Genomic DNA, 26,928 nt, shown 5'->3' with positions numbered 1-26,928 from the left:
TCTGAGTGAGACCCTCTTGGAGGATGTCCACATCACTAGGGGAGTTGATGACAGCACCCAACTTGCAATCATCTGCAAACTTGGTCAGCCATAGCCCACTGGTTTTGGCTTGTACCTCAGAAAAGTATATCCCAAATAACAGAAGCCCCAAGACTGAACCCTGGGGTACGCCGCTTGTTACTGGTCTACTGCTTGAGGTGGCTTCCCCAATTTTGATTAGGTGGGTTCTATCTGTGAGTAAGTTTGCTACCCATCTGGTAACATGCAGATTGATGCCTAGTTGAGAGCGTTTGTTTATTATGCCGGAGTGGGGAATGGTGTCAAAGGCTTTGGCTCGGTTAAGGTAGGCGATGTGCACTGTCTTTCCCTCGTCCATGGCTTGGGTGACTGTCTTAAAGAAGTCGACCAAATTTAGGAGACGTCCTCCCCTTGACAAAGGCAAATTGTGTGGGACTGAGTGTTTGAATGTTGCCAATATCCTTGTTAATGAGGTCCATGATAATCCATTCCATGACCTTGCAGATCAGGCTAGTTAGGCTGATGGGTCTATAATTTCCCATATCGGTGGATGCTCCACCTTTGTGTAAAGGAATGACAGTGGCTGTCCTCCACTCAGCTGGGACAAAACCAGTACTCAGGCTTTGGTTGAATATGGTGCCTAATGGTGCTGCAAGTTCCTGTCTGAGTTCACTTAGGATGCAGCCTGGTATGTTATCGGGTCCCATGGAGGTTGTATTTTTTTGCCTTTGAGAGAGCAGTGATGACCTGTTCCCTAGATATAAGGGGAGGGGGGCAGCTAGTGGAGATGTCCTGATTTACTGATAGGAGGGGCAGAGGGGTGAAGTTTTTGCTGAATCTGTCAGCCAGCAAGTTTGTTATATCTATGGCATTTGTACATATGGTGTCCTTGCCCACCAGTTCTGAACATATCTGGGTGCTTCCTTTGAGATTACAGACATATGTGAAGAAGACCTTATGATTGTCTCTAGTAGATGTGGCCAATTTGGACTCAGTTTGCTGTGGAGGATTTCACTAGTGCTCTTATTTGCTTGTTCAGGCTAAGGAGACATTACTTCCAAATGGGCACCAGGTCCTTCTTGGTCCTGGATAGCATTTTTTCTTTTGTTATAGAGTTTATTTATTGCAGATGTCCACCAGACAGGTTTACTCTTCATTGTGGAGGATGATTTAGTCCTGTCGGGTATTCCTGATTCCATGCATCTATATAAATGCTCGTATAGTACTTTGGTGTAGATTTGGACATTGGTGCCAGCTCCTACAGTAGGGGAGGGGGCTGTGAAGCTGTTTGTACCATACCTCAGGAGGCTGTAATCAGCTCTGGAGAAGTTTTTATGTCTGATCCTAGCTAGAGGCGGGTTGGGGGAGATGTGAACATCATTTGCAAACCACTACAGAAAGCAAAACTGTTTCTGGTCAGACAAAGGCCTGACATTCCTTTATGCTCTTAAATTGGCGAATTTATAAGGTAACCCTCATCATAACCTTAGAAATCAGACATTCCGGTCCTACCGTACAGGCCTCTAGAACAAACCTCCAATGTGAAGATTGCTTTTCCACGCTAGGCCCTAAACTATGGGACTATACCAGCTAACTTCAACAAACATCTCATCTAAAATTCTGAATAAAATCCTACCTTCAGAATATTGCAGTATATTAGTGCCTCTCGTCTGTCACAACAGTCATTCACTGCTCTCTCTCAGCGTACTTCCTGCTAGTCTGTATGATATCCTTCCCTTATGCAGCTACGTCAGAAGTTAGTATCATTTTATTGCGCATCAGTACGCAAGCCTGTGTTTGTGTATTTTTTGTTTACTCTTCATACTTGTGTAACTGAATTTATTATACAAGGTATATTGATCATTATGAGTTACTAAACTCGAACGTAAATAAATAAATGCTGTATTTATTTGTCATTTTAATCTCACCGTTTCTCTTATTGCTTTACCGTGCACTTATTTCTCTCCCAGGCTGAGGCTAAAATTGCTCCTTTGTGGCCACAGTACTCTACCCCGTGAACAAATTCAGCTCGATAAAATAAATCACTGCTAGGCCACTGTCTATTTATGCTGTAGCAGTGACTGTGTGTGTGGTGATTTGTCTCTTGTCCATAGTTGTGAAATAATTGCATTAGTAAATTGAAGTGTTTGGGGGAGTGTAGGGTAACTTACCTCGCCATTAGTAAACTGAAGTGTTGGCAAAAATGCATTTATACAAGACACTTTGATAAAATAAAGCTGTAACATTTTTTTTTTTTTTTTTAGCTTGGTTGAAAGTGTACCTAATTGAAGCTGTTTTCCATGCAGTGAAAACATCAGCTAGTTAAACTTGAGGAAACATGAACAAATCAGATTTATTTTATGTTCAGGTGATCTAGTTATAAAAACGTCTAGAGGTAACAGTTCAGTGATGTTGATGAGGAGGATATTGGAGGCAGATGGTTTGAGTTTCCGGGCAGGTGTCTAATTCTGAACTGCACCAGAGGAACAGTGTCTCAAGTGTATATCTGAGGGTAGCAGGTGTGTGTGTCTGCAGTAGTTCTGTAGCTGCTTTCTTACTCCTTGGTTAAGGAGAACTCCGGAAAACAGAATTTCTACATCTTGCATTACTCAGTTACAATATTTATGTATTTTTTATTATGCTGTTACATTTTTATAGAGTTTGCTACCTTCTTCTAAGGGAAGAATAATAGATAAGGGTGAAGTTCATTTGACAATTACTGGATTTAAAATATGTTTTAAGTATTCTGGTTGAGGTTTTTTTTTTCTCTGTTTTTTTTAGGTCCCTGCAGAAGGAGGAAGGCGGCAGTGGAAGCCTTTAGTTATGGCACTAACAGAGAAAGATATACTGTTGTATGAAAGTATGCCCTGGACACGAGAGGCTTGGTCTAATCCTTACCTAACTCGCCCTTTGTTGGCTACCAGGTGCGTGTGAGACAGCTAGCTCTGTACTGTTGTTCTGACATGCACACCTGGTAGATTGTTGCAGCTTATCATAATGTGATAACTTCCGTATCTGTGTTAGTTATATCAGCAGGTGTACGTGTAGCCTAGGTAGTGCAGTTTGTAGATCATGAGTAGAAGTTAGTATGAAGTTCAGTTTTAGGACTGCTGTCTTATAAAAAGTAATGCTAAAAATCCCAAATCTCTTGTGGCTGTGAACAGTTACTACCGTATACGCTGTTTATTTTTTTATTACAATTGACTGAAAAGTCTAGTGATTTCAGTAGTTTGTCATGTTTGCTGTCTGTGATGCAGAATCTCTTCACACAATCCACATTTTATCTTGGATAACTAAAAACCTTGCATTTTGCAGGTTTAGTATAGGTAATCAATAAACAGCTGTCTTCAGTCTGATTCAGCAGCTAAAATGCACTATTATAAGGCATGTCAGGAAACAAGGAGCAGGCTGATGAGTGATTCGAGTGTTGGATTATGTCACTCATTTTATGTTTGCCTAAATGGAGTATGTCATAGTAAGGACTGTTGTAGCAGTAATTTGTAGAGAAGTTGTAATTGCTATGCGTATGTGACCTCATTTCCTGTTTGCTCATAGTTCATTCATTTTGGTTTTACTTGTCAGAATGTAAAAGTTTTTTTTTTTTTTTTATTACATGTAACATAGAAAACAGTTACGTGTGAAATAAGGGTTGTATTACTTTTTGGAACACTCCTAGTCTTTAAATACTTTTGTGCCAAATGTTTACCCAATAAATGCTGCAGAACAGACAGTAAGTATGCATGGCCACAGCTGTGCAGTTGTTGTATGTACACGTGTAAATAAAGCCACCCTACTTGAACATAAAGCAGTAACCTGTACGGGTTTTGTGCTTTTGTTCTCCTCTCGATGTTGCCTGTAGTATTTTCCTTCTTCCCCTTTTGGCTGCTGCTGTTAGGGGTCGCCGCAGCGGATCATCGTTGCGCAGAACGAGTGGCAGTAGAGTTATAGGGTGTCAGGTTGCCAGCCTTCCTCAGATGGTGCACACACATGCACACATCCACATAGGGCCAATTTAGAATATCCATTCCGCCTACAGCCTGTCTTGGGAATTTAGAAGGAAACCGGAGCACCCGGAGGAAACCCACACCAGCACAGGGAGAACATGTAGACTCCACACAGAGGGCAAATCAGCCGAAAAACGAACCGGAGAACCTGTTGCTGTGAGGCGCCATTATTTTCCTTGTTACATGTACATGACGGGAGACAAATTACTGTCACAGCTGTCTCATGTTGGTGTTTTTGTAGAGCAGCCTAAATCTTTTTTACTGATAATGAATGTAATGTTAGTGTAACGTGACAGTATGTTTTATGTCACTGTGCGGTAATAGTGAACTTTTGTAAATGTAATACAATACACAGTAAATGCTGCTTTTTAAGTGTTGTAGCTGTCACTTGGCCCAGATCATGGTTGAGATGGGTCTTTGGACCCAATCACTTGCCCAGTTATCACATTTAAGTAAGTAAATAAAGCTCTGACCTGGTAATTGAGGTACCTGGGACCAAACAGTGACAGAAAACAAAGAACGACAGACACTAAAATAAATACTTTCCCCACTGAGAAAGAAGGTAGAAGAGAAGCCTGGGATAAGGAAAGATTCCAACTGGTTATTCCAAGACTTTGGAGAAAGCATATGATGAGGTCCCAAGAAAGCTGATTTGGGAAGTCCTACAATGGCTCGAATCCTCAGAAATAGTGGTTGAAATAGTGTAGGCTGTTTATAAGGACCCAGTGACACAAGTACGAACAGTGTTCAGACTCAATGGATTTCCCATTGGGACTTGGTGTGCATCACGACTCAGCTCTGATCCCACTGTTGTTCATACTGGTGATGGGCTACATTAGCAAACAGGTCAGGGGGGTCAGATCACAAAGCCGATGTATAAGGACAAAGTGACATTGCAAGCAGACTTTCGTTAAAGAAGTCAGCATATGATAGGAGGATGGAATGCAAAATTGAAGGCACATGAGATGAAACTGAGTACAGAAAAGGCACTTGTTGTGGCAATAAATAGGGAAATCAGAAGATGCCAAACAGACAAAATTCCAGAACAGGTTAACAGCTTCAGGTATCTGGGAAAGGTAGTTGAGGAGAATGAAAGTCTTAATGAGGAGGCCAGAACTAGAATCAGAAGGGTTGCAGCCAACTGGAACAAAGTGTTGGGAAGTTTGTAACAAAAGAGTGCCAAGGAAGCTGAAAAGTAAGGTGTACAAAGCGGAGGTGCTACCGGTATTACTGTATGGTACCGAAAACTGGGCAGTGAAGGTAGAGCAGTTGGGGAAGCTAGAGGTGATGGAGATGAAGTGCCTGAGATGCACACTGTGGGGCAGATGAAGAAATAACATCGGAGCAAAAGAAAAAAATAGATCCAAATGCAGAGAAAGTCATAGAGAACAGATTATGCTGGTTTGGGCACATGTGCAGGAATGCAGAAGAAGATTTGTGAGAGTCAAGAATAAGGCAAAAGGAAAACAGGGCCTCCAGATAAGAGCTGCATGGATTGTTTTAGAGAAGACCTGTGTCAGGCAGGAACTGCTGTTGAAAAAAGGAGTGTGGCACTCAAGCAAGACAAGTGAGAAAAGGGGGTAGATAATGCTGGACCATCTGGTCCTACTGGTGAAGTGCATTTGCAAGTTGCTGTAATAGGGAGAGGGCTATTAAGGAAGCGTCATCATCAACATGGAAGAAGGACACAAATCCCCTTCACCAAAGCATTTAACTGAACAGACTGTATTTAGTAAGGACACCGTGAAATGTAGGATGTTCATCATGTTTCACTGTTGCAGTCATTACACTTGGATTATCCTGCTGGCAGGCTACCCTCAGTCGGCCTGAATTCCAAAGTCCTGATCCGGCGTCGGTTGCTGTCGCCTCTTCCCTGACGTCAGTGCGCCAGGGGTATATAAGATGCAGCCGACGCCATTTTATTCAGTCTTTCTTGCCACACGGTGCCTGAAGCAAAAGCAGTTTGCAAGTGCCGGTCGGCCGACTCCTGAGATTTTCAAAATTGAATTTCAGATCCAAAGTCTTCAATAAAGCTAAGTACCCCGTTGGGGAAACTTTTTTCTTGCTCCAGACCAATGTCAGAAAAAGTTAACAATTGTATTTCTTGTGGGAAGCAAATACCTCCTAAGGATTTTCATTATTACTGTATTCCTTGCCTAGGCCCTGACCACGACGTTGCTAGTTGTCGGTTTTGTGCTAGATTTAACCAATGCACTATTAAGCGTCGGTACGATTTTGCATTTCATTACTTTGGCCGAAGGTTTAACTATATAATGCCGTCAGAACAACTGGTGACCGGAGTTTATAAAAATCGCAAGGAAAAAGAAAAGGACAGGCATCCGAGGGTCAAAACCGACGAAGAGACCTCTTCTAGGCCAGTCGCCGGTTCTCAATGAGGCGCTTTCGCAGCCCCTGACACCCACTACCTCAGAGCCACAGGCCGCATCTGACTCCCACGTGGAGACAGCTAGGCCTCTGGATACTCAAGGTACTGGGCCTTCGGAAACTAATCCCTCAGATGGGTCCTGAGCCGCTGAGCAGGCATTGGCTTCTGAGGGTGTTTTCAGACCTACACAGCTTTATATCAAGCCAACTTCAGCATCCAAGACAAAGACTAAAACCGTTTTAAAGACAAGGAAACAAGTACAGCATTCTCCAGGACAGACTTCCATGCCTAAGAAACAGATGCTCAAAATGGCCGAAGACCTAATTACTTTGATCAGGGGTTCCCATCCCCCTCCCGATAAGAGGCCTAGGCAAGACACTGAATATGATTCCTCTGATCAGGTTTCCATTTCCTCTGACTCCTCTTCAGAACAGGGATATTCTATTCCTCCCTATGAGGATTCTGATGCTGAAGAATCTATTCCTTCAGCTTCCCCTCCTGAGGATTATTCCTTTGGGGAAACCCTGCATACCATGAGGGAGCATTTCCACTGGGAGAGCCAAGATTACTCAGAATCTAAGAAAAGGCTCACAGACTTTCTTCTACTACCTCAGTACAGACCTCTTGCTATTCCACCTGTTCTAGACCTTGTAGATGATGTATTTTCAGAGTCCGGACTGTCTCCCGACTCTTTACCTCCTGCACCTGTTAAGCCAGACAGATACTACAGGGTTCCAGATTCTCATAAATTTCTATATAAAAGCCCTGCTGCTGACCCAGAAACTATATCTCAGGGTCCCAAAGGGGTCAACGCCTCTACTGCAAAAAACCCTGTCCCCTCAGATAGGGATTCAAGGGCACTGGACAGATGGGGGAAAAAGTTTACACTTCTGCTACCTTGGCTGTAAGGGCTTTAAATTGTCAGTTTCATATGCTTAAATATCAGCAATACTTAATGTCATTACTAAAACAGAAAATGTTGACAAATTCTGAATGTTCTGAGAACAAGGAAATGCAGGATTTATTGCATGCAGCTGAACAAGTGGGAAAGCATACTTTGCAATGTGGTTTTGATTCACTGGAGGCCTCTTGCAGGGCCGCTGTTACAGGTTCTGTCATTAGAAGGCATGCGTGGTTAAAGGAACAGAACCTGCCAGATCATGTTAAAGCAAAATTATTGGATGCTCCATTACAGCATGATACTTTGTTTGGTGTTAAAGCAGAAGAGGTATTGAAGAAAATGGAGGATAAAGCTAAATCTATGCAGACAGTAAAGGATTTCTTACAGGTACAGCCACCCAGATTTAGCAGGAACTGGCCTTCTAATAATTTGTCCTTTTGAGTGTCAGACAGGCCACAAAGAGGCAGATACAGATGCCCTAGAGGCAGACAACAGCCCCAGGGCTCATACAGGCCCAAACAATGTGGTGCTTCTACCTCCAAAAGTGGAGAAGACAAATCACAACTATACAGGAAACAGTCCCAATGACTTCCCTCTCCCAATGTCAAGCACTTATCTTTTGACAGCACCCTTAGGGGGAAAGCTAGCACTTTTTTCACAAAATTGGTACGTGATCACCCAGGACAAATGGGTCTTAAATATAGTCTCTCAGGGCTACAGGTTCCACTTTCACACCCTTCCAAAGGTAAAAGGTATGCCAGACCTGCCACACAATCAATGGGCAGAGGCACAAAAACAAGTTTCATCTCTCATGAACATGAGGGGTATTCAGCCAGTGCCACAACAAGAGCAGAGACAGGGATTTTACTCAAGACTTTTCTTAGTACCAAGAAAAGACAAAGCCTGGAGACCAATTCTGGACCTGTCTGTTCTAAATACTTTTCTGGACGTTCCAAAATTAAAAATGTTGACTCTGCAGCAGCTTCTGCCCATGCTGGGCAAGAAGGCTTGGCTTGTAACTTTGGACCTCAAAGAGGCATACCTGCATGTCCCAATCAGACAATCTTGCAGAAGATACCTCAGATTCATAGCTGGTTCAATGCACTACCAATTCTCTGCACTGCCCTTTGGCTTATCTACTGCGCCCAGGGTCTTCACAAAATGCCTGGCACCAGTAATTGTATTTTGCAGACAAAGAGGAATTCAAATATATCTCTACTTGGATGACTGCCTTATTCAAGCAGAGACCACAGACATTCTACTAAAGCATCTGGCGTTTGTAAAAAGATTACTAATTTGCCAAGTGTACACAGTAAACGAAAAAAAAATTAAAACTAGTACTCTCTCAAGAGATACTATTCCTGGGTGCAAGCTTAAATACAACTGTCCAGATGGCTTATCTCATGCCAGACAAACAAAGGCAACTGGCTTCTTACTTCGAAAGCATGGCAACAAACACCCAGTTATCTGCAAGAAAAATTCTGCAGGCTCTGGGCTTCATGGCATCCTGCATTCTGTTAATTCCATATGCAAGACTGCATATGAGGAAGCTACAATGGTATCTAAAAAGTGTTTGGACTCAACATTGCCACAGCCTGGAATCATTAATTTCACTCATTCCTTGCCTGCAACAGGAGTTTACGATGGTGGGCACAGGGCTGTCAATACAACAAGGGACAGCCATTCACTTTACCCACAGCCAGGCAAACACTAACAACAGATGCATCAGATTGTGTGGGGGGGGGGCCGACATGGCAAGAAAATGTATTCAGGGCTCATGGCCCGCAAGCCAAAGGCATCTTCACATCAATCAAATAGAGATGCTAGCTGTACAAAATGCCCTGACAGCCTTCAAGGACCTACTTCATCCAGGTCAGCTGCTAAGGATGGACAATACTACAGTCATGTCGTACATAAACAAGCAGGGAGGTACACATTCTTACCCCCTCTGCAGACGAGCCATGATTTTGTGGAACACAGCATTGACTTACCAAGTACACCTGCAAGCACAATTCTTGCCAGGAAAAACAAATGTTCTGACAGACGAACTAAGCAGAAACCTCATGGATCCTCACGAGTGGAAACTAGATCCACAAATATTCAACATGATAACAAGGAAATGGGGATGCCCAGACATAGATCTATTTGCCTCCCCTCACAACTGCCAACTGCAGAAGTTCTGCACAAGGATTTATCACAAACAAGCATGGAAAGTTGATGCTTTGTCATTCACCTGGAACAACCTTACAGTATATGCCTTTCCTCCACTGCCTCTCCTCCCCCAAGGTACTCCTCAAGGTCAGACAAGAGAAGCCACAAATGATACTGATTGCCTCGGATTGGCCATGCCAGCACTGGTACCCAATCCTATGGAGCTTGTCTCAAGGCCCAGCCTGGACATTGCCTCAAATTCCTCATTTACTGACCCAACAAAACAATCAGATCCTGCACAGCCAGCTCAGAACCCTAAGTCTAGCTGCATGGCGGATAGTGTAACCATTCCGAATACACCTCTCTCTAAAGCGGTTATGTATGTTATTTTGGAGGCCAGGAGGTCCAGCACCAGAAAATCTTATGCAGAAAAATGGAAGAGATTCTGTGCTTGGAACCAGGCACAAGGAATTGACACGCTTTTACCAAATATCCCTCAGATTTTACAATACCTAACTGAGATGCTGGACAAAGGCCTATCCTTCTCATCAGTTAAGATCCATTCCTCTGCCATTTCAGCTCATTACAATACGGACCCACCTATTTTTTCACATCCATTGCTTAGGCAGTACCTCAGAGGGGCCAAAAACATAAGACCTCCAAGGAGAGCACCAATACCTGCATGGGACCTCAATTTTGTCTTGGAAAAACTCACACTGCCTCCTTTTGAGCCAGCCAATACAGCTGAGATAAAATTCTTATCATGGAAAACAGCTCTGCTCCTAGCAATAACTTCAGCAAGAAGAGTCTCAGAGTTACAGGCATTAATGGCTGTGGAACCTTTTATTATCTTCCATCCAGACAGGGTTTCTCTAAGGACAAACCCAACATTTATGCCTAAGGTAGTGTCCAGTGTGGCTCTTAACCAAACCATTCATTTGCCTACTTTTTACCCAAACCCACAGAATAAAGGGGAGGGACTTCTGCATTCTTTGGACATACACAGACAGCTACGCTTCTACTTGGACAAAACTAAACCTTTCAGAAAGACTGAGCAGCATTTAGTGGCATATGCTGCAGGATCACAAGGAAAGGCGATCTCAAAGCAGACTATTTCAAAATGAATGGATAGGACACTGCATTCGTTTTTGCTATTCTCAACATGGCAAATCAGTGCCTAAGGGCATTAGACTACATTCGGCCAGGGCAGCAGCCACCTCAGCAGAACTTCCTCAGGGGAGTACCAACCAAGGATATTTTGGAGGCTGCAACTTGGACTTCAATGCACACTTTTACTAAGCACTACCACTTACCTCTTTACTCTAAACCCAGAGCAGGCTTTGCTACTGCAGTTCTGCAGGGCCTCATAGCCACTCCTAATTCTATTTAGACCCAGCTACCCAACCTCAACTTTGGTATTCAACCCAAGTGTAATGACTGCAACAGTGAAACACGATGAACATAGTACAGTTGTGTACCTACCATAAATGTAGATGTTCGAGTGTATTCACTGTTGCAGTCCAGGTTACCCACCCATCATCCCCCTTTCTTTGCTGGGACTTATCTGTACTTCTCTATTCTATACAACCTATGTAGTGTATTTGCTTGTAGATGAAGGTAATGTTTATTTTAGTGCATGCTTTTTATAAGCAATATTTTTAGCCTACCCTTTTGGGGGCACCTGGCATCTGGGGCAAGAAAAACTGAAGAAAATGATGTCTGCTGCATCTTATATACCCCTGGCACACTGACGTCAGGGAAGAGGGGACAGCAACCAACGCCGGACCAGGACTTTGGAATTCAGGTCGACTGCGGGTAGCCTGCCAGCAGGATAACCCAAGTGTAATAACTGCAACAGTGAATACACTCGAACATTTACATTTATGGTAGGTACACAACAGTACTTTATTTCTGATGCGGAAATGACATGTACGGTACAGAGAAGTTGGCATTACTGTTCTCAGTATTAGCCTTGACAGTGTGTGAACATCTCCGCTCCAGCTACAGGTTACTTCCACTTTGTAGAAGGTAATTTTGTGTGCTGCGTGATGCATCTGAAGTCCAGGCACTGTTACTGTCACTGTCAGTGCAGGGTCTGCACTCATCACACCTACAGGGTCACCACCACTAGTACTTGTCCTGCATACACCAGACCAGCTCTGTCAGGGTCACCACATATACAGTTCCCTGGGCACACACTAGACCAGCTGTGCCAGGTCTATCATAGGTACAGTTCCCCCACACACCAGACCAGTTCTGTCAGGGACATGACAGGTACAGCTTACCCACACACGCACCAGACCAGCTGTACCAGGGCCACCACAGTTACAGCCCCCCATACACCAGACCAGCTCTATCAGGGCCATCACAAGTACATTTCCCCCACACACACCAGACCAGCTCTGTCAGGGCCACCATAGGTACAACTCCCCCCCCCCCCCACACACACACACACACTCACACCAGACTAGCTCTACCAGGGGCACCAAAGGTACAGTTTCCCCATACACACCAGACCAGACTAAGTGGAATTGATTTTGCAAGGGTCTCTCAGTGCATTGTGTAGTGTGCGGGGAGGGGACTCTCAATTCCGCTTGAACTACAAAAGAAAATACTGAACAAAGGCTTGCAATTTAGTTACTTTTCTTGCTGTAGCTGTATAACTTCTAAGTATAGTGTAAAACAAGATCTGAGCCAAACATAAATGAGGGTGATTAGAGACAGAAAAGAAGCAGTCCTTTTACAGAAGGTAAAGAAAATAAGTGATCCTCCAAAATCCTATTATATGTCAATGGTGAGGTATTCAAAGTTTTTTCCTTATGTCTGGCATGAGCCATACAAAGCATTATGGGAAAGAGAAAGGGTTGAGGGAGAACAAGATCAGATTGATACATCCAAGTCCCGTTGGTAGCCATGTTGTGGAAAACAGGCTAAAATTACAAGTAAAGAATTTAGAGTGATTTTGAGGTGTTAAAATAGGTTAGGAAACAAAGATAGAGTGGAAAAAAAAACAGTTTTAGTTCTAGTGTAGCGTTTTCCTTTAACTTCTTGTGCTGGAGAGTGATTGTGTTGCAACATTATTTTTAGTCCAACAGCTATATTGAAAGTTTTACTGTTGAAATTGTCTGTCATCTCTCAGCGCTGGCTTCTTGTACTGACTTTATTGACAAAACTTTTTGCTGTTTGCTAAGAATTAGATTAAATCTCAGTAACCTTTTTTTCAAGTATTTACTTTTGCTGTTTCTTTGAACAGAGTTAATAGCTTCTCCTTTTTTCTAAGCCTGTCCCTCTTTCAGTTTCCATTCACCCCATGCTTGCTTGTAAAATTAGTGAAAGAGGTGAAATATCTGGTCTTTTAGACCTGTCTTTTTGGATTTGTTAACCTTGCTTTATTCTGCATGAACAGGTGTGCAAGTTTTTTTTATAGGGGGTTCATCATTTGCTGAATTTGTTTGACAGCTTTTTGTCATTGTTGAGAGCCATTTTTAACACATTTATTAAATATTCACATTTAAATAATGACTTGGGTACCCATACATTAATAGAGAAGAAACAAACTGTAGTAACATGTTTCAGTATTTTTCTACGTTATACATATGTGGTTCCTTTTTAACAATTATCTTTTATTCCAACATTACATAACTTGCACAATTCCTGTTTTCTCTTAAATCTTATTTCTCCTCCTGAATATTATTTTCCATGTATTGTTCCCACAAATTCCATTTTATTTTCCTATGTAACTTGATCCTTCCCTGTTTTAAAGATTCTACCTCCAGTTCTTTTATATGCTTTACAAGTTTAAGTTCATCAGTTAGTTGGTTTAGATTTTGATTTCCAATTTCTTTTTACAGTAGCATTAAACTTAGTTCAGCCTTATCAGGTCTGGAATTATTGAGAACTTTTGTTGAACTGAAGCTTCTCTAGTGTTATCTGTTTTGCTCCTGGCTCAGGGGTCCTTGGGTTTTTCATCTCCACACTAATACTTTTGCTTTATTGGTCACAGGTTGTTTTGACCTGCCAAAGACTATTCTTCAATTGCTATAGGGGCACACAGCTTTGTTCCCATCTCCTCTCTCAGATCTTTGAAAGGCATGCAGATGAATTTAATGTGAGTAGCAAATACAACTTAAAAAAACAAAAAAATAAAATACCACCAAGGCCACCGATCCAAGAAGTAAGCAAATTTAATGAAACACTTAGCACCCCGGCTTACACAGCCTTCCAAGAGTAAAAACCCTATAAAATACTGTGGTTTACTTTTGAAAATGCGAACTGCACTTGGGCGACAGTCGGATAGTCGAACGTATAAGGTCGTAAACAAGGATATCGAAGACAAAATAATCAATCTAGGAACAGTTTTAACATGGGTCGAGGTAGGTGTTCAGTATTATTCCCTACTACAAACATCTTCCCTACCTCGACCCATATTAAAACCGTTCCTAGATTGATTATTATGTCTTCGACATCCGTGTTTACGACCTTATACGTTCGACTATCCAACTGTCGCCCAAGTGCCGTTCGCATTTTCAATAGTAAACCAAATACTGTTTGCTTATATACAGCATATTGCACAAAACAATTAATTAATTAAGCATACAATTCAAATCACATACTTCCAATTACATTCTTTGTTGAGTCCCTGAATTTAATGTGGGTGTTTGTTTTCTTCTGGGTTGGCTGAATGTCAGAATCTCTTAGGTTCTGCATCTAGGTCCCAGAATGCCATATTGTGAATTCTTATATCTGAAGTTGTTGTCACTTGCTCTTCAACCCATGGGACACGGATCCAGGATGGATCAACTTGACCACATTTTTCCATCATTTGATCCGAGTTCCAAGCTCCTCCCCTACCCATAATGCCCCTGTCTCCTTCCTCCCTTCAGATCTCATTTGCCGCACTCTGTGCAAGCATCATGGCCTGCTGCTCCAGGTTTTTTGGGTAACTGTGTTTACGTTAGTGGGTTAAATCCTCTTTTTATCTATACATTTATCTTTCTATCTTTTACCTATCACCTCCCGTTTCGTGTTTAGGCATCTGTTTGAAGAAAAAAAAAATCTTTCCTTGCTATCACTGTCCTATCTCTAAGTGTGGGTGTGTTTTTCCGTTTGGGCTTCTCTCTTGCTAAAATGTCAAAGACACCCAAACCAGGCTTCCGCAAGTGCACAGAGTGTGGCCATGAGCTTTCCCAGCTGATGGCCACACTCTGTGTTTTTGCCAAGGGGTTCCTCATCTTGATTCATCCTGTTTGAGCTGCGTGGGGTTCAGTCCCCATGCATTGATTGACAGGAAGAATAAACTTATTTTCAAGGGCCTTCTCCCTCCATCTACTACGGGGGCCCAGCCTATCGCTTTTGCTTCTACTTCTGTCTCCGCCCCGGCCTCTGGGACTCAGCCTCCTGCTAAGAGGACCGGGGATGGAGAGAAGGACAAGCACAGAGATAGGCCGTGGAAGCGGTCCCCCAACCGCTCTTCCTTAGCTGAACCACCAGCTAAGCTCCAATTGGCTCCTAGCACTGGTTCTCCCTGACTCCGTTCTCCTTGTTTCTCCCTGGAGCCGGATGTGCCTTAAAGCCGTTCCCTGCCATCAGCGTCACCTCATCAGCTCTCTAGGCTGGTGTCGGTGGCCTCTTCCTCCCGATCCACCCTCAACCTTCTTGAAGTCTAGGTGGACAGGATGATGTGGAGAGTCATCTGCACTCAGATACAAATGGGAGTCTTGCCTGCCCCCCTCTCCCTCTGGAGCGGGAGGCATGCGGACCACCTTCATCCCGATCACTCCTTCTCCAATCTGACCCCCGGTTTTGGACTCCTTTGGTCCGAGGACCCTCAGGATTGAGGGATCGGCACCAACGGTACATGGTATCTCAACACTGACCATTGCCTTGAGCGGGTCGGCTCCATACCCTCAGTGCCAGAGCCGAGGGGGTGGTTTTGGCACCGAGTTTTTTAGAGAAGAGCCTTTCAATTGGAGTCTTGGTGCCTGGAGATCCGGCTCTGGCTCCGCCATTGATCGAGAGGATTACGGAACCGATCGTAACCCCATCTCTGGGGGGGTTGTTCTCCTTCTGCCTTTAACGTGGTAGAGAGGGTTCTCTCGATCCCATCGAGACCCTTGACAATCTCGTCCTCGGAATCCGTCCTTGCTCCCTCTGATGTTCTTCATGTTTCACTGTTGCAGTCATTATATTTGGGTTATCTACTTGCAGGTAGCCCTCAGTCGGCCTGATTAACAAAGTCTTGAGTCCTGCATTGGTTGCTGTCCCTTCTTCCATGACGTCAGGTCGTCAGGGGTATAAAACATGCAGCCGACGCCATTACACCAGTTTTTGCTCCCGTGTGGTGTCCGAAGCAGAAGCAGCTTACAAGTGCCGGTCGGCCGACTCCTGAAATTTTCATTTTCGAGTTTCAGAACCGAAGTCTTCAACTAAAGCCAAGTACCCCATTGGGGAAACTTTTTCTTGCTCCTTATCGATGTCAGTAAAAGTTAATAATTGCATTACTTGTGGAAAGCAAATACCTCATAAAGATTTTCATTCGTACTGTATTCCTTGCCTAGGCCCTGACCACGACGTACCTTGCTGTCGGTTTTGTGCTTTTTTTTAATCCGCACACTATCCGTCGTCAGTATATTTTCGCCTGTAAATATTTCAGTTCTCAGTTTAATTACCCAGAAATGTCATTGGTTAGCCATCCAACTACCGGGATACCGAAAAAACGCAAAGATAAAGATAGAGACAGGCCGCCGAGGTCCAAAACTGCCGACAACACTTCTCCTAAGCCAGTCTCCAGTTCGCCGATACTCAGTGAGGTGCTTAAGCAGCCCCTGATACCCACTACTTTTGATTCGCAGGCCTCTACTGAGACCCATTCGGAGTCTGGTATACCGCGAGATGCTTCAACTATGGAACCCGCGGATGTCTCTACCTTGGTTGGATCCGGAGCCGCTGTGCAGGCACCAGCTTCTGAGGGTGTATTCAGGCCTACAGACTTGCATATTAAATCGACACCTCTTTCTTTGTGGGCAGCACAGTGGTGCAGCGGTTAACGTTGTTGCCTCACAGCAAGAGGTTCTCCAGTTCGATTCTCGGCTGGGGTGCCTTCTGTGTGGAGTTTGCATGTTCTCTCTGTGTTTGCGTGGGTTTCCTCCGGGTACTCCGGTTTCCTCCCACATTCCAAAGACATGCATCTGGAGCATTTCTCCCCGGGCCTCCGCTGAAAACAGGCTCTGTGAAACCTAGTCGGACTTTCCCGGTCAACAAATGTTAAATAAATAAAATAAATAAATAAATTCTTTACTTAGGCCTAAATCTAGATCCATGCCTAAAAAAACGATGCCCAGGCCACATGCTCAAGCCTGTATGCCTGAAAAACAAATGATAAGAATGGCTGAAGATCTAATAACTAATCAGGGGTAGCCAACCCCCCCCCCCCTGCTTCTAAGAGGCCTAGGACTGAAGTTGATTATGAATCTTCTGATTAGGATTCTGTTTTTCCTGATTCTTCTGATGATCTGGATTTGCCCTTACCTACTTATGAGGATTCTGATGCAGAGGACTCCATTCCCTTTGCTTCCCCTCCTGAGGATTTTTCTTTTGGGGAAACCTTACATACTCAAGGGAGCATTTCCACTAGGAAAGCCAGGAATTTTCTGATTTAAAAAAGAGGCTTAGGGATTTCCTTCTCCTACTTCAGCATAGGCCTTTAGCTATTTCTCCTGTACTAGACATGGTTGATGATGCTTTCTCGAATCTAGTTTGTCCCCTGATTCCCTGCCTCCTGCTCCCAGAAAACCTGACAGATTCTACAGGGTCCCTGAGTCCCACAAGTTCCTTTTTAAAAATCCTATTGCGGATCCAGAGACTATTTCACAGGGGCACAAGGGCATTAAGGCTTCTACTGCTAAAAATCCTACCCCCTCTGATAGAGACTCCAAGGCGCTGGATAGATGGGGTAGGAAGGTTTACACTTCTGCAACCTTAGCCATTAGGGCTTTAAACTGCTAGTTTCATATGTTAAAGTATCAGCAACATGTTATCGGACTGCTTAAACAGAAAATTATGTTGATTCCTGACTGTGTGGAAAATAAAGAATTACAGGATTTAATGCATTCTGATGAACAAGTTGGAAAACCTACTTTGCAATGTGGTTTGATTCATTAGAGGCCTCTTGCATGGCTGCTGTTACTGGGTCTGTGTTCAGAAGGCATGCTTAGCTTAAGGAGCAATCTTTGCCTGATCATGTTAAAGCTAAATTGTTGGATGCTCCTTTAAATCAGGACCGCATGTTTGGCAACAAGGCTGAGGAAGTTCTTAAAAAGATGGGAGATAAAGCTAAATCTATGCAAACTGTTAAAGATTTTTTACAAATTCAGCCTCCTAGATTTCGTAGGCACTGGCCCTCTAAGAATTGGTCCTTTCCAGCCCCTTCCAGGTCTTCTCAAGCCAAACCCAGGCACAGCAAAAACTCCAGGTTTTAGTCCCAGGGGACACACAGGACTAAGCAGTGGGGCCCTCCACTTCCAAATCTGGGAATAGTAAGACTCCCCTATGGTAAACTGTCTCAATTACTTCCTTTTAAAATTTCCAGGCACTTATCAACTGACTCTCCCTTTGGGGGATAGATTGCTCTTCATGCAAAGAATTGGGAACTCATTACCCAGGACAAATGGGTTTTAAATAGTGTCCCAGGGATACAGCTTTCACTCCCACACGTTGCCAACACCAAGCGGGTGGCTGGACCTACCCCCAAATCAGTGGGCAGAGGCCCAAAAACAAGTACTTTCTCTCGTAAGCATGGGGGCTATTCAACTGGTACCAGAAGAGGAAAAGGGACAAGGTTTCTACTCCAGACTTTTCCTGGTACCCAGAAAAGACGATTCATGGCGTCCTATCCTGGACCTGTCTACTCTAAACATCTTTTTGGAAATTCCAAAATTCAAGATGCTGACTCTTCACCAATTACTTCCTCTGCTAGGCAAAGATGCCTGGTTGGCAACACTAGATTTAAAAGAAGCATACCTGCACATCCCAATCAGGGAGTCTTGCAGAAGATACCTACGCTTCAAAGCAGGCTACACGCACCATCAGTTCTCTGCACTGCCCTTTGGCTTATCTACTGTGCCCAGGGTATTCACAAAGTGCCTAGCTCCAGTTATTGCATTTTGCAGGCAAAGAAATATTCAAATATACCCATACCTGGACGATTGTCTAATTCGGGCAGAAAGCCAGGACATACATTTGAATCATCTGGCCTTTGTACAAAAGGTGCTAACTTGTCTGGGGTACACCATAAACGAAAGGAAATCGCAACTGGTACCCTGTCAACAAATTATATTCCTAGGAGCAAGCTTGAATACAACTTCCCACGTGGCTTACCTCACGCCAGAGAAACAAATTCATTTGACAACCTACTTCATACAAGTGGCCACAAAAACCCTGCTATCTGCAAGACAAATACTGCAGGCCTTGGGGTTCATGACCTCCTGCATTCTTCTAATTCTATATGCAAGACTGCATATGAGGAAACTACAGTGGTATCTAAAAAGCCTATGGTGTCAACATTCTCAGGACCTAGAAACAATGATTACTGTCATACCTTGCCTACGCCTAGAGTTCCTTTGGTGGGCAGAGGCCTGCCACCAAAACAAGGGACTACCTTTCACACCACCTCCTGCCACCCAAACCCTAACAGACGCATCAGACTATGCATGGGGGGGTTCACCTGGCAGGAAAGTGCATTCAGGGCAAATGGAACCCAAGTCCAATGCACCTGCATGTCATTCAGAAAGAAATGTTAGCTGTACAGAATGCTCTGACAGCCTTCAAGGACCACATTCTTCCAGGACAACTATTGGTAAAGACAGACAACACCACTGTTATGTGGTACATAAGCAGGGGGGTACACATTCTTACCCCCTCTACAGACTAGCCATGGCATTGTGGAACACAGCCTTGAGCTACTAAGTGCACCTACAAGCTCAATTCCTGCCAGGAAAATTAAATACACTGGCAGACGGACTAAGCAGAAACCTCATGGACCCACACGAGTGGAAATTAGAACCAAGGACTTTCAACATGTTGACAAACAAATGGGGGAGCCCAGATATAGACCTTTTTGGCTCTCCCCAGAACTACCAATTGGACACATTTTGCACAAGGACCCCCCACAAACAAGCCTGGAAAGTGGATGCTCTGTCCTTCAGCTGGAAAAACCTATCAGTCTATGCCTTCCCCCCTCTGCCTCTGCTCTCCAAAGTACTACTAAAAATCAAGCAGGACAAACCAAGGATGATTTTGATTGCTCCAGACTGGCCGTGCAAACACTGGTATCCCCTTCTGCGCAGTGTGTCAGTGTTATCTCCATGACACCTGCCTCAGACTCCTTCCCTGCTGTCTTAGCAGGAGAACCAGATTCTGCACCCTCAGCTTCTAACACTGAACCTTGCAGCCTGGCTGATTACTTAATCTCACCTTTACCATCCCTCAACAAACCTGTGATGGATATACTTTTAGAGGCTAGGAGGCATAGTACTAGAAAATCTTATGCTGAAAAATGGAAAAGATTCTGTGCCTGGAACCAATCTCAAGGGATGAACACAGCAGCGCCCACTTTACCCCAGATTTTACAATACTTAACTGAGATGCTTCACAAGGGCCTGTCTTTTTCCTCCATTAAAATCCACACTTCAGCCATTTCAGCTCATTATAACACAGAACCTCCTGTCTTTCCTCATCCACTGCTCAAGCAGTTCCTCAGAGGGGTCAAAAATTTGAGACCACACAGGAGAGCTCCAACCCCAGCCTGGGACCTTAACTTTGTCTTGGAGAAACTCACTCTACCTCCTTTCGAGCCAGCTGCTACTGCAGACTTAAAATTTCTCTCCTGGAAAACAGCTTTCCTTTTAGCAGTCACTTCAGCTAGAAGGGTGTCTGAATTACAGGCCCTTATGGCAGTGGAGCCTTTCATCATCTTTCATGATGACAGGGTGTCCCTCAGAACCAATCCATCCTTCATGTCCAAGGTTGTATTCAGTGTGGCACTTAATCAGTCCATTCAATTGCCAACCTTCTTTCCCAATCCACAGAATAAAGGAGAATGGATACTGCTTTCCTTAGATGTGCACAGACGACTTAGCTTGTACTTGGACAGGACTAAACCTCAAAGGAAATCTGAACTGCTGGTGGCATTTGCTGCAGGGGCAGGGGGGAGGGCTATTTCAGAGCAAACCATTTCTAAATGGATAAGCCATTGCATTCATTTCTGCTATAAGCACCATGGAAAACCTATCCCCCAGGGGATCAGACCTCACTCCACCAGGGCTGCATCTACCTCTACAGCCTTTCTCAGAGGCGTCCCTACCAGGGACATCCTAGAAGCTGCTACCTGGAGTTCTGTACACACTTTCACCAAGCATTATCATTTGCCAATTTTCTCTAAATCCAGAGCTGGCTTTGCCACTGCAGTCTTGCAGGGCCTTATAGCTGGCCCTAATGCTATCTGAATTCCTCCTCCCCAACCATAGCTTTGGGAATCTACCCAAATGTAATGACTGCAACAGTGAAACACGAAGAACATAGTACAGTTGTGTACACTTATCATAAATGTAGATGTTCGAAGTGTATTAATTGTTGCAGTCCTGGTTACCCTCCCTCCAGCCCCCTAACTTCTTTTGGCTATACCTCTACTTTCCTTTACTATGCTTAAAAGCCTTTTTGGTGTATTTGCTTTTTTGTTGGAGGTATATGTTTGTACTTTTATATTTAATTGCTTCCCATTAGGGTGGCATCTGACATCTGGGGCAAGAAAAACTGATGTAATGGCATCAGCTGCATGTTTTATACCCCTGGCGTCATGGAATAAGGGACAGCAACTCACGCAGGACCCAAGACTTTGTTAATCAGGCCAACTGAGGGCTACCTGGAAGCAGATAACCCAAATGTAATGACTGCAACAGTGAATACACTCGAACATCTGCATTTATGGTAAGTGTACACAACTGTTCTTTTCTGGTCCAGATTCTGCCATCGTGCCACCTCAGGGACAGCCTGCACCCCCCCCCCAGGGAACTCCCACACGGGAACAGCTAAATGTTTTCGAGTCATTCATCCCCAGAGACCCCTCCCCCAGGAGGCTCCTCAAAAACGCATGTGTAAAAGGAGGCACTTCGACTCCTTGCTGGAGTCTCTCGTGGAAGACACTGACTTGGAGGAAGGGGAGGGTTCTCCCGATCACCCCCAGAGGATGCCTCATTTGAAGACATCATGGATATCCTGTAGCAATGCGGGGGGTGGTCTGTTCAAAAACTCAACCTTGATGAGTCGGTGTTCCTGGAGGCATTTGGTGCAGGACCTTCTACTTCCTGAGTGTCCCATTCTGCAAATCCTCTGGTGGATCTTGTTACTTCTCGGGCATGGAAGGAGCTCAACATGGTAAAGCCTATCCCCAAATGCCCTGATAAGGTCCTCAGTGCCCCTACCAATAAACCACACTGGTTAAGGGACCCCCTGTCGATGCCATGGTGGTAGCAACGGCAGCCACTAAGAAGGAGCTCACACAAGAGAGCTCCATGGTCCACCCACTGGACCAAGAGTCTAGGACCTTGGACTGTTTCGGAAAGCAGGCCTACGCTTCAGCAATGTTCTCTGTACGTGCGCTGAACTACATGGCACATGTTATTAGGCTTCAGTGAGACTTAGTGAACGGATGTTGCCCAGTCTACCCTAGGATCCATATTGGTGGAGGATAGGAAGGTTTTCTTGTTTCGAATGGCCACCCTCACCTTCGTTGCCAAAACCTCTATGCGTCTTGTGCCTCATGCTACTGAGGGAACTGCCAGAGCTGCTGGAGCAGGCATTGCCATCAGGTGTCACTCCTGGCTCTGACTTTGTACCTTCTCGGAGCCCTTTAGAAATGCCCCATTCGATGGTTTCACTCTTTGAAAGACGGTACGTGATACACTGGTCCAGATTGAGGAGGACGAGTAGACTCTGTCTGCCATTGGAATCTGCTTTTCAACCCCTCAACGATCCTCCAGGAATCAGCAGGAGGCGAAGAAGGTGTGGTTCCAGAAGTCTCAGGGTTATTCCCAGGACACTCGGGACTCGCCTTCCCCCAGAGGCAGAGGGGGATTCGACAGACGCTGCCCTCGAGGCAGATGGGACCCAAGGAGCCAAGGGTCTTGGAACTTGTTCTCTGACATGCTTGTGCAGCATACCTGAAGGGTTGCCCGGCTGCTCATCTCTGAAGGCAGTTGGGGGTCGACTATCACTACACCCAACAGCCTAGGAGTCTATCACAGATGATCAATGGGTGTTGCAAATCATATCCAGAGGATGTTCAATCCCCTTCCTTCAAAGGCCAGTTCTGGCCAAATGCCTCCTGGAGTTTCCACCCGTGCAAAGGGAAGGCAGCAGCACAGCAGATTTCCAAGCTGCTAGAAAAATGAGTCCTCCAGCCCGTCTCCCCAGACCAGTCCAGATTAGGCATCTATTCCAGGTTATTTTAGTGTCAAAGAAAACGGGGGACTTGAGGCCAGTTCTGGATCTTTCTGTTCTGAACCTGTCAGTTGCCAAGATGAAATTCAGAGTGGTCATACTGCAATCTATCTTGCCTTTCCTGCAGGGGAATGACTAGATGTGCTCAGTAGACCTTCAAGACGTACTATCACATCAAAATGGACAGACACTCTCAGAGGTTTCTCCGCTTCTGGCTGGGGCCCAATCACTACTAATTCAGAGCGCTACACTTTGGTCTTACCACAGCCCCCAGGGTGTTCACCAAAGTGATGGCGGTGATAGCGGCTCACCTGTGGCTGTAGGGCTTCCAGGTCTTCCGCTACCTGGACGATTGGCCAGCCCCTCCAGGCATAGACTCTGCCAAGCCAGGGATTTCCTTATCCAAACCGCCCATCAGTAGGGCATCACCATCAATCTCAACAAATCCCTGTTAGAACTAGTTCAAGTTCAGGACCTCATTGGAGCCCATTTAGACATGATTCAGACCAAGGTTTTCCTGACACCCAACAGACTTCAGGCCCTCAAATTTCATGTATTGCACATACCTTTTGTTCCATCTCTTCCAACGGAGCTTGTTTTAATGACGTTGGGATCCATGGCCGCCATGATCACCCTCGTTCCCACAGCTCGGTTGCACATGAGTATGCTCCAATGGACTCTGGCGGTCCAGTGGTCATTTCTAGATCTATCACTGTCACATCCTGTTCGTCTATTGCGAGCATGCACAGATTCTCTTCTGTGGTGGATTCACTCCCCAGAACTTCTTTGCGTTTTTTTTCTTCCCACCCCTCTGACCACAGGGACCACAGATGCTTCCCTACTCAGGTGGGGAGGCATTGCTTGGGAAGGACAGTTCAAGGCACGTGGTCTTCCTTGTAGACCCAGTTGCATATCAAAGTCTTGGAGATGAGGGCGGTGCTATTGGTGTTGCAAGCTCTTCATACCCATCTTCCCCTAGGGATGATTGCCATCCAGACAGACAACATGTCAGTCTGTTACATCAACAAACAGGGGCGAACCAGGTCTTACCCCCTTTGTCGCAAAGCCATGAGATTGTGGGAGTGGGCTATCTCCACCAGCTGTTTTCTGGTGGTAACGTACATTCCGGGGAGGTCCAACATTCTAGCGGACAGGCGCAGCAGGTCTATCCTGATGCCTTATGAGTGGTCTCTGAATGGTTCAGTAGCGAAACAGATCTTTCTAAAGTAAAGTCAGCCTTGCTGCGATCGCTTCATCTCTCTTTCCAACACGAAGTGCAGCGAGTTGTTTTTTTGAAGTTCCTTACAGGGGGAGTCCCTCAGAGACGCTTTGGTTCATGCTTGACCTTCCACTGTTCTCTATGCTTATCATCCACTTCCCCTGATTCCCAAGTTCATTCAGAAAGCTCAATGACTGGGGAGCTCAGTTGTCCTCATTGCCCCCTTCTGGCCTCGCCAAGTATGGTTCCCTTCTCTGTTGCCTCACGTAGTATGTCCTCCATGGACGTTGGATCCATTTCCAGATCTGATTTCACATCCCTCAGGGATTCCACATCCAGATCTGGCCATTCTGAAGCTCACCACTTGGCTGCTCCAGTTCCCGTGATAGTTAGGACCCCCGGGCTATCCTCTCTGGTTAAGAAGATTTTGTTAGCGACTCATAGATCTTCCACGAGGAAGGTTTATTCGAGTAAGTGGAAGCGTTTCTCAATTTGGGCATCTCAGCGGTATTTGGATCCCATCACTGCTCTGATTCCTGTTATCTTGAAGATGTTAGAGTGTTTCACTGTTGCAGTCATTACATTTGGGTAATCTGCTGGCAGGTTGCCCTCAGTCGGCCTGAATTCCAAAGTCTTGGGTCCTGCATCAGTTGCTGTCTTCTCTTCCATGACGTCAGGTCGTCAGGGGCATAAAACATGCAGCTGATGCCATTTTATTTAGTCTTTCTTGCCGCACAGTGCCTGAAGCAGAAGCATTTCGCAAGTGCTGGTCGGCCGACTACTGAAATATTCGAGTTTGAGTTTCAGAACCGAGGTCTTCACTAAAGCTAAATACCTCGTTGGGAAAACTTTTTTCTTGCTTTTTACCGATGTCAGAAAAAGTTAATTGTATTACTTGTGGGAAGCAAATACCTCATAAGGATTTCCATTTATACTGTATTCCTTGCCTAGGCCCTGATCACAACGTGCCTGGCTGTCGATTTTGTGCTAGATTTAACCAACGCACTATTAAGTGTTGGTATATTTTTGCATGTAAGTATTTTGGAAACAGATTTAACTACCCAGAAATGTCGTCGGATAGCAATCAGACTACCAGAGTACATAAAAAACACAAAGAAAAGGACAGAGAAAGGCAGTCGAGATCCAAAACCGACGACGAAGCTTCTCCTAAGACGGTCGCCGGTTTGCCGGTACTCAGTGAGGCACTTTCGCAGCCCCTGATACCCACTACCTTCGAATCGCAGGCCTCTACCCACACCCATGTGGAGTCTGGCATGCCGCAAGATACTCAAGGTATTGGACCGACGGATGTGTCTCCCTCGGATGGGTCCAGAGCCGCTGAGCAGGCACCAGCTTCTGAGGGTGTATTCAGACCTCAACATTTTTATATCAAACCGACGAAAGCTGCAAAACCAAAGGCAAAGACACCTTCTAAAACTAAAACACTGATGCCTGAGCCACGTGCACAGGCCTCTATGCCTAAAAAACAGATGATCAAAATGGATGAAGACCTTATTACCTTGATCAGGGGTACCCGTCCCCCTCCAGATAAGAGACCTAGGCAAGACACTGACTATGAATCTTCAGATCAGGTTTCTATTTCTTCTGATTCCTGTTCTGATAAGAAATTCTTTACCTCCCTATGAGGATTCTGATGCTGAGGAGTCTATTCCATCTGCATCTCCTCCTGAGGACTATTAATTTGGAGAAACCTTGCATACTTTGAGGGAGCATTTTCACTGAGAGAGTCAAGACTTCTCAGAATCAAAAAAGAGTCTCAGGGATTTCCTTCTTCTCCCTCAGCACAAGCCTTTAGCCATTCCCCCCATTTTAGACATTGTGGATGATGTGTTTTCGGAGTCAAGCCTGACCCCTGACTCCCAGTAAGCCTGACAGGTATTACAGGGCCCCTGACTCTCATACATTTTTATTTAGAAACCCTGCTGCTGATCCTGAAACTATTTCACAGGGTGCAAAGGGAGTTAAGGCCTTAACAGCAAAAAACCCTACCCCCTCCGACAGAGATTCAAGGGCACTGGACAGATGGGGAAAAAAGGTTTATACATCTGCAACCTTGGCAATCACGGCCTTAAACTGTCAATTTCATATGCTTAAGTACCAACAACATGTTATGAGGTTGCTGAAACAGAAAATTATGTTGATTTCAGAATGTGCAGAAAATAAGGAATTGCAGGAATTATTGCATGCAGCTGAACAAGTTGGAAAGCGTACTTTGCAATGTGGTTTTGGATTCTTTAGAGGCCTCCTGCAGGGCCACATTTACTGGATCTGTGATTAGGAGGCATGCCTGGTTAAAGGAACAAAATTTGCCTGATCATGATAAAGCTAAATTGCTAGATGCACCCCTTACAGCAAGACTTTCTGTTTGGTATTAAGGCAGAAGAGGTTTTCAAGAAAATGGAAGACAAAGCTAAGTCTATGCAAACTGTTAAAGATTTCTTACAAGTGCAGCCACCTAGATTCAGTAGATACTGGCCTACAAAAAAATTGGTCCTTTCCTGTGTCAGACAGAGGTCCAAGGGGCAAATCCAGATGCCCTAAGGTTCCAGGTACCAGGCTCAGGACTCATACAGGTCAAAGCAATGGGGCGCATCCACCTCCAAATCTGGAGGAGATAAAGCGCAAACCTACAGAAAGCAATCCCAATGACTACCCTCTGCCTACACCAAGCACTTATCTTTTGGCAGCACCCATAGGGGGAAAATTAGCACTTTTTGCTCAAAATTGGCAGTTA

General features: G+C 44.8%; 1 protein-coding gene across 1 annotated transcript in view; it reads left to right on the top strand.

The window, feature by feature from the left end:
- The window catches only part of SNTB2 (syntrophin beta 2), an 838,367-nt gene that overhangs the window by 494,715 nt on the left and 316,724 nt on the right, over positions 1-26,928 (top strand). Inside the window, exon 4 of the mRNA XM_044082021.1 lies at positions 2,800-2,942. Coding sequence (XP_043937956.1) covers positions 2,800-2,942 — 143 coding nt within the window. The remainder of the gene's footprint in view (positions 1-2,799; positions 2,943-26,928) is intronic.

This window comes from Protopterus annectens, chromosome 8.part1 (genome assembly GCF_019279795.1).
Source record: "Protopterus annectens isolate FY-2018-M chromosome 8.part1, PAN1.0, whole genome shotgun sequence".
Taxonomy (NCBI): Eukaryota; Metazoa; Chordata; order Ceratodontiformes; family Protopteridae; genus Protopterus; species Protopterus annectens.
This window is presented reverse-complemented; position numbering and strand designations above follow the sequence as displayed.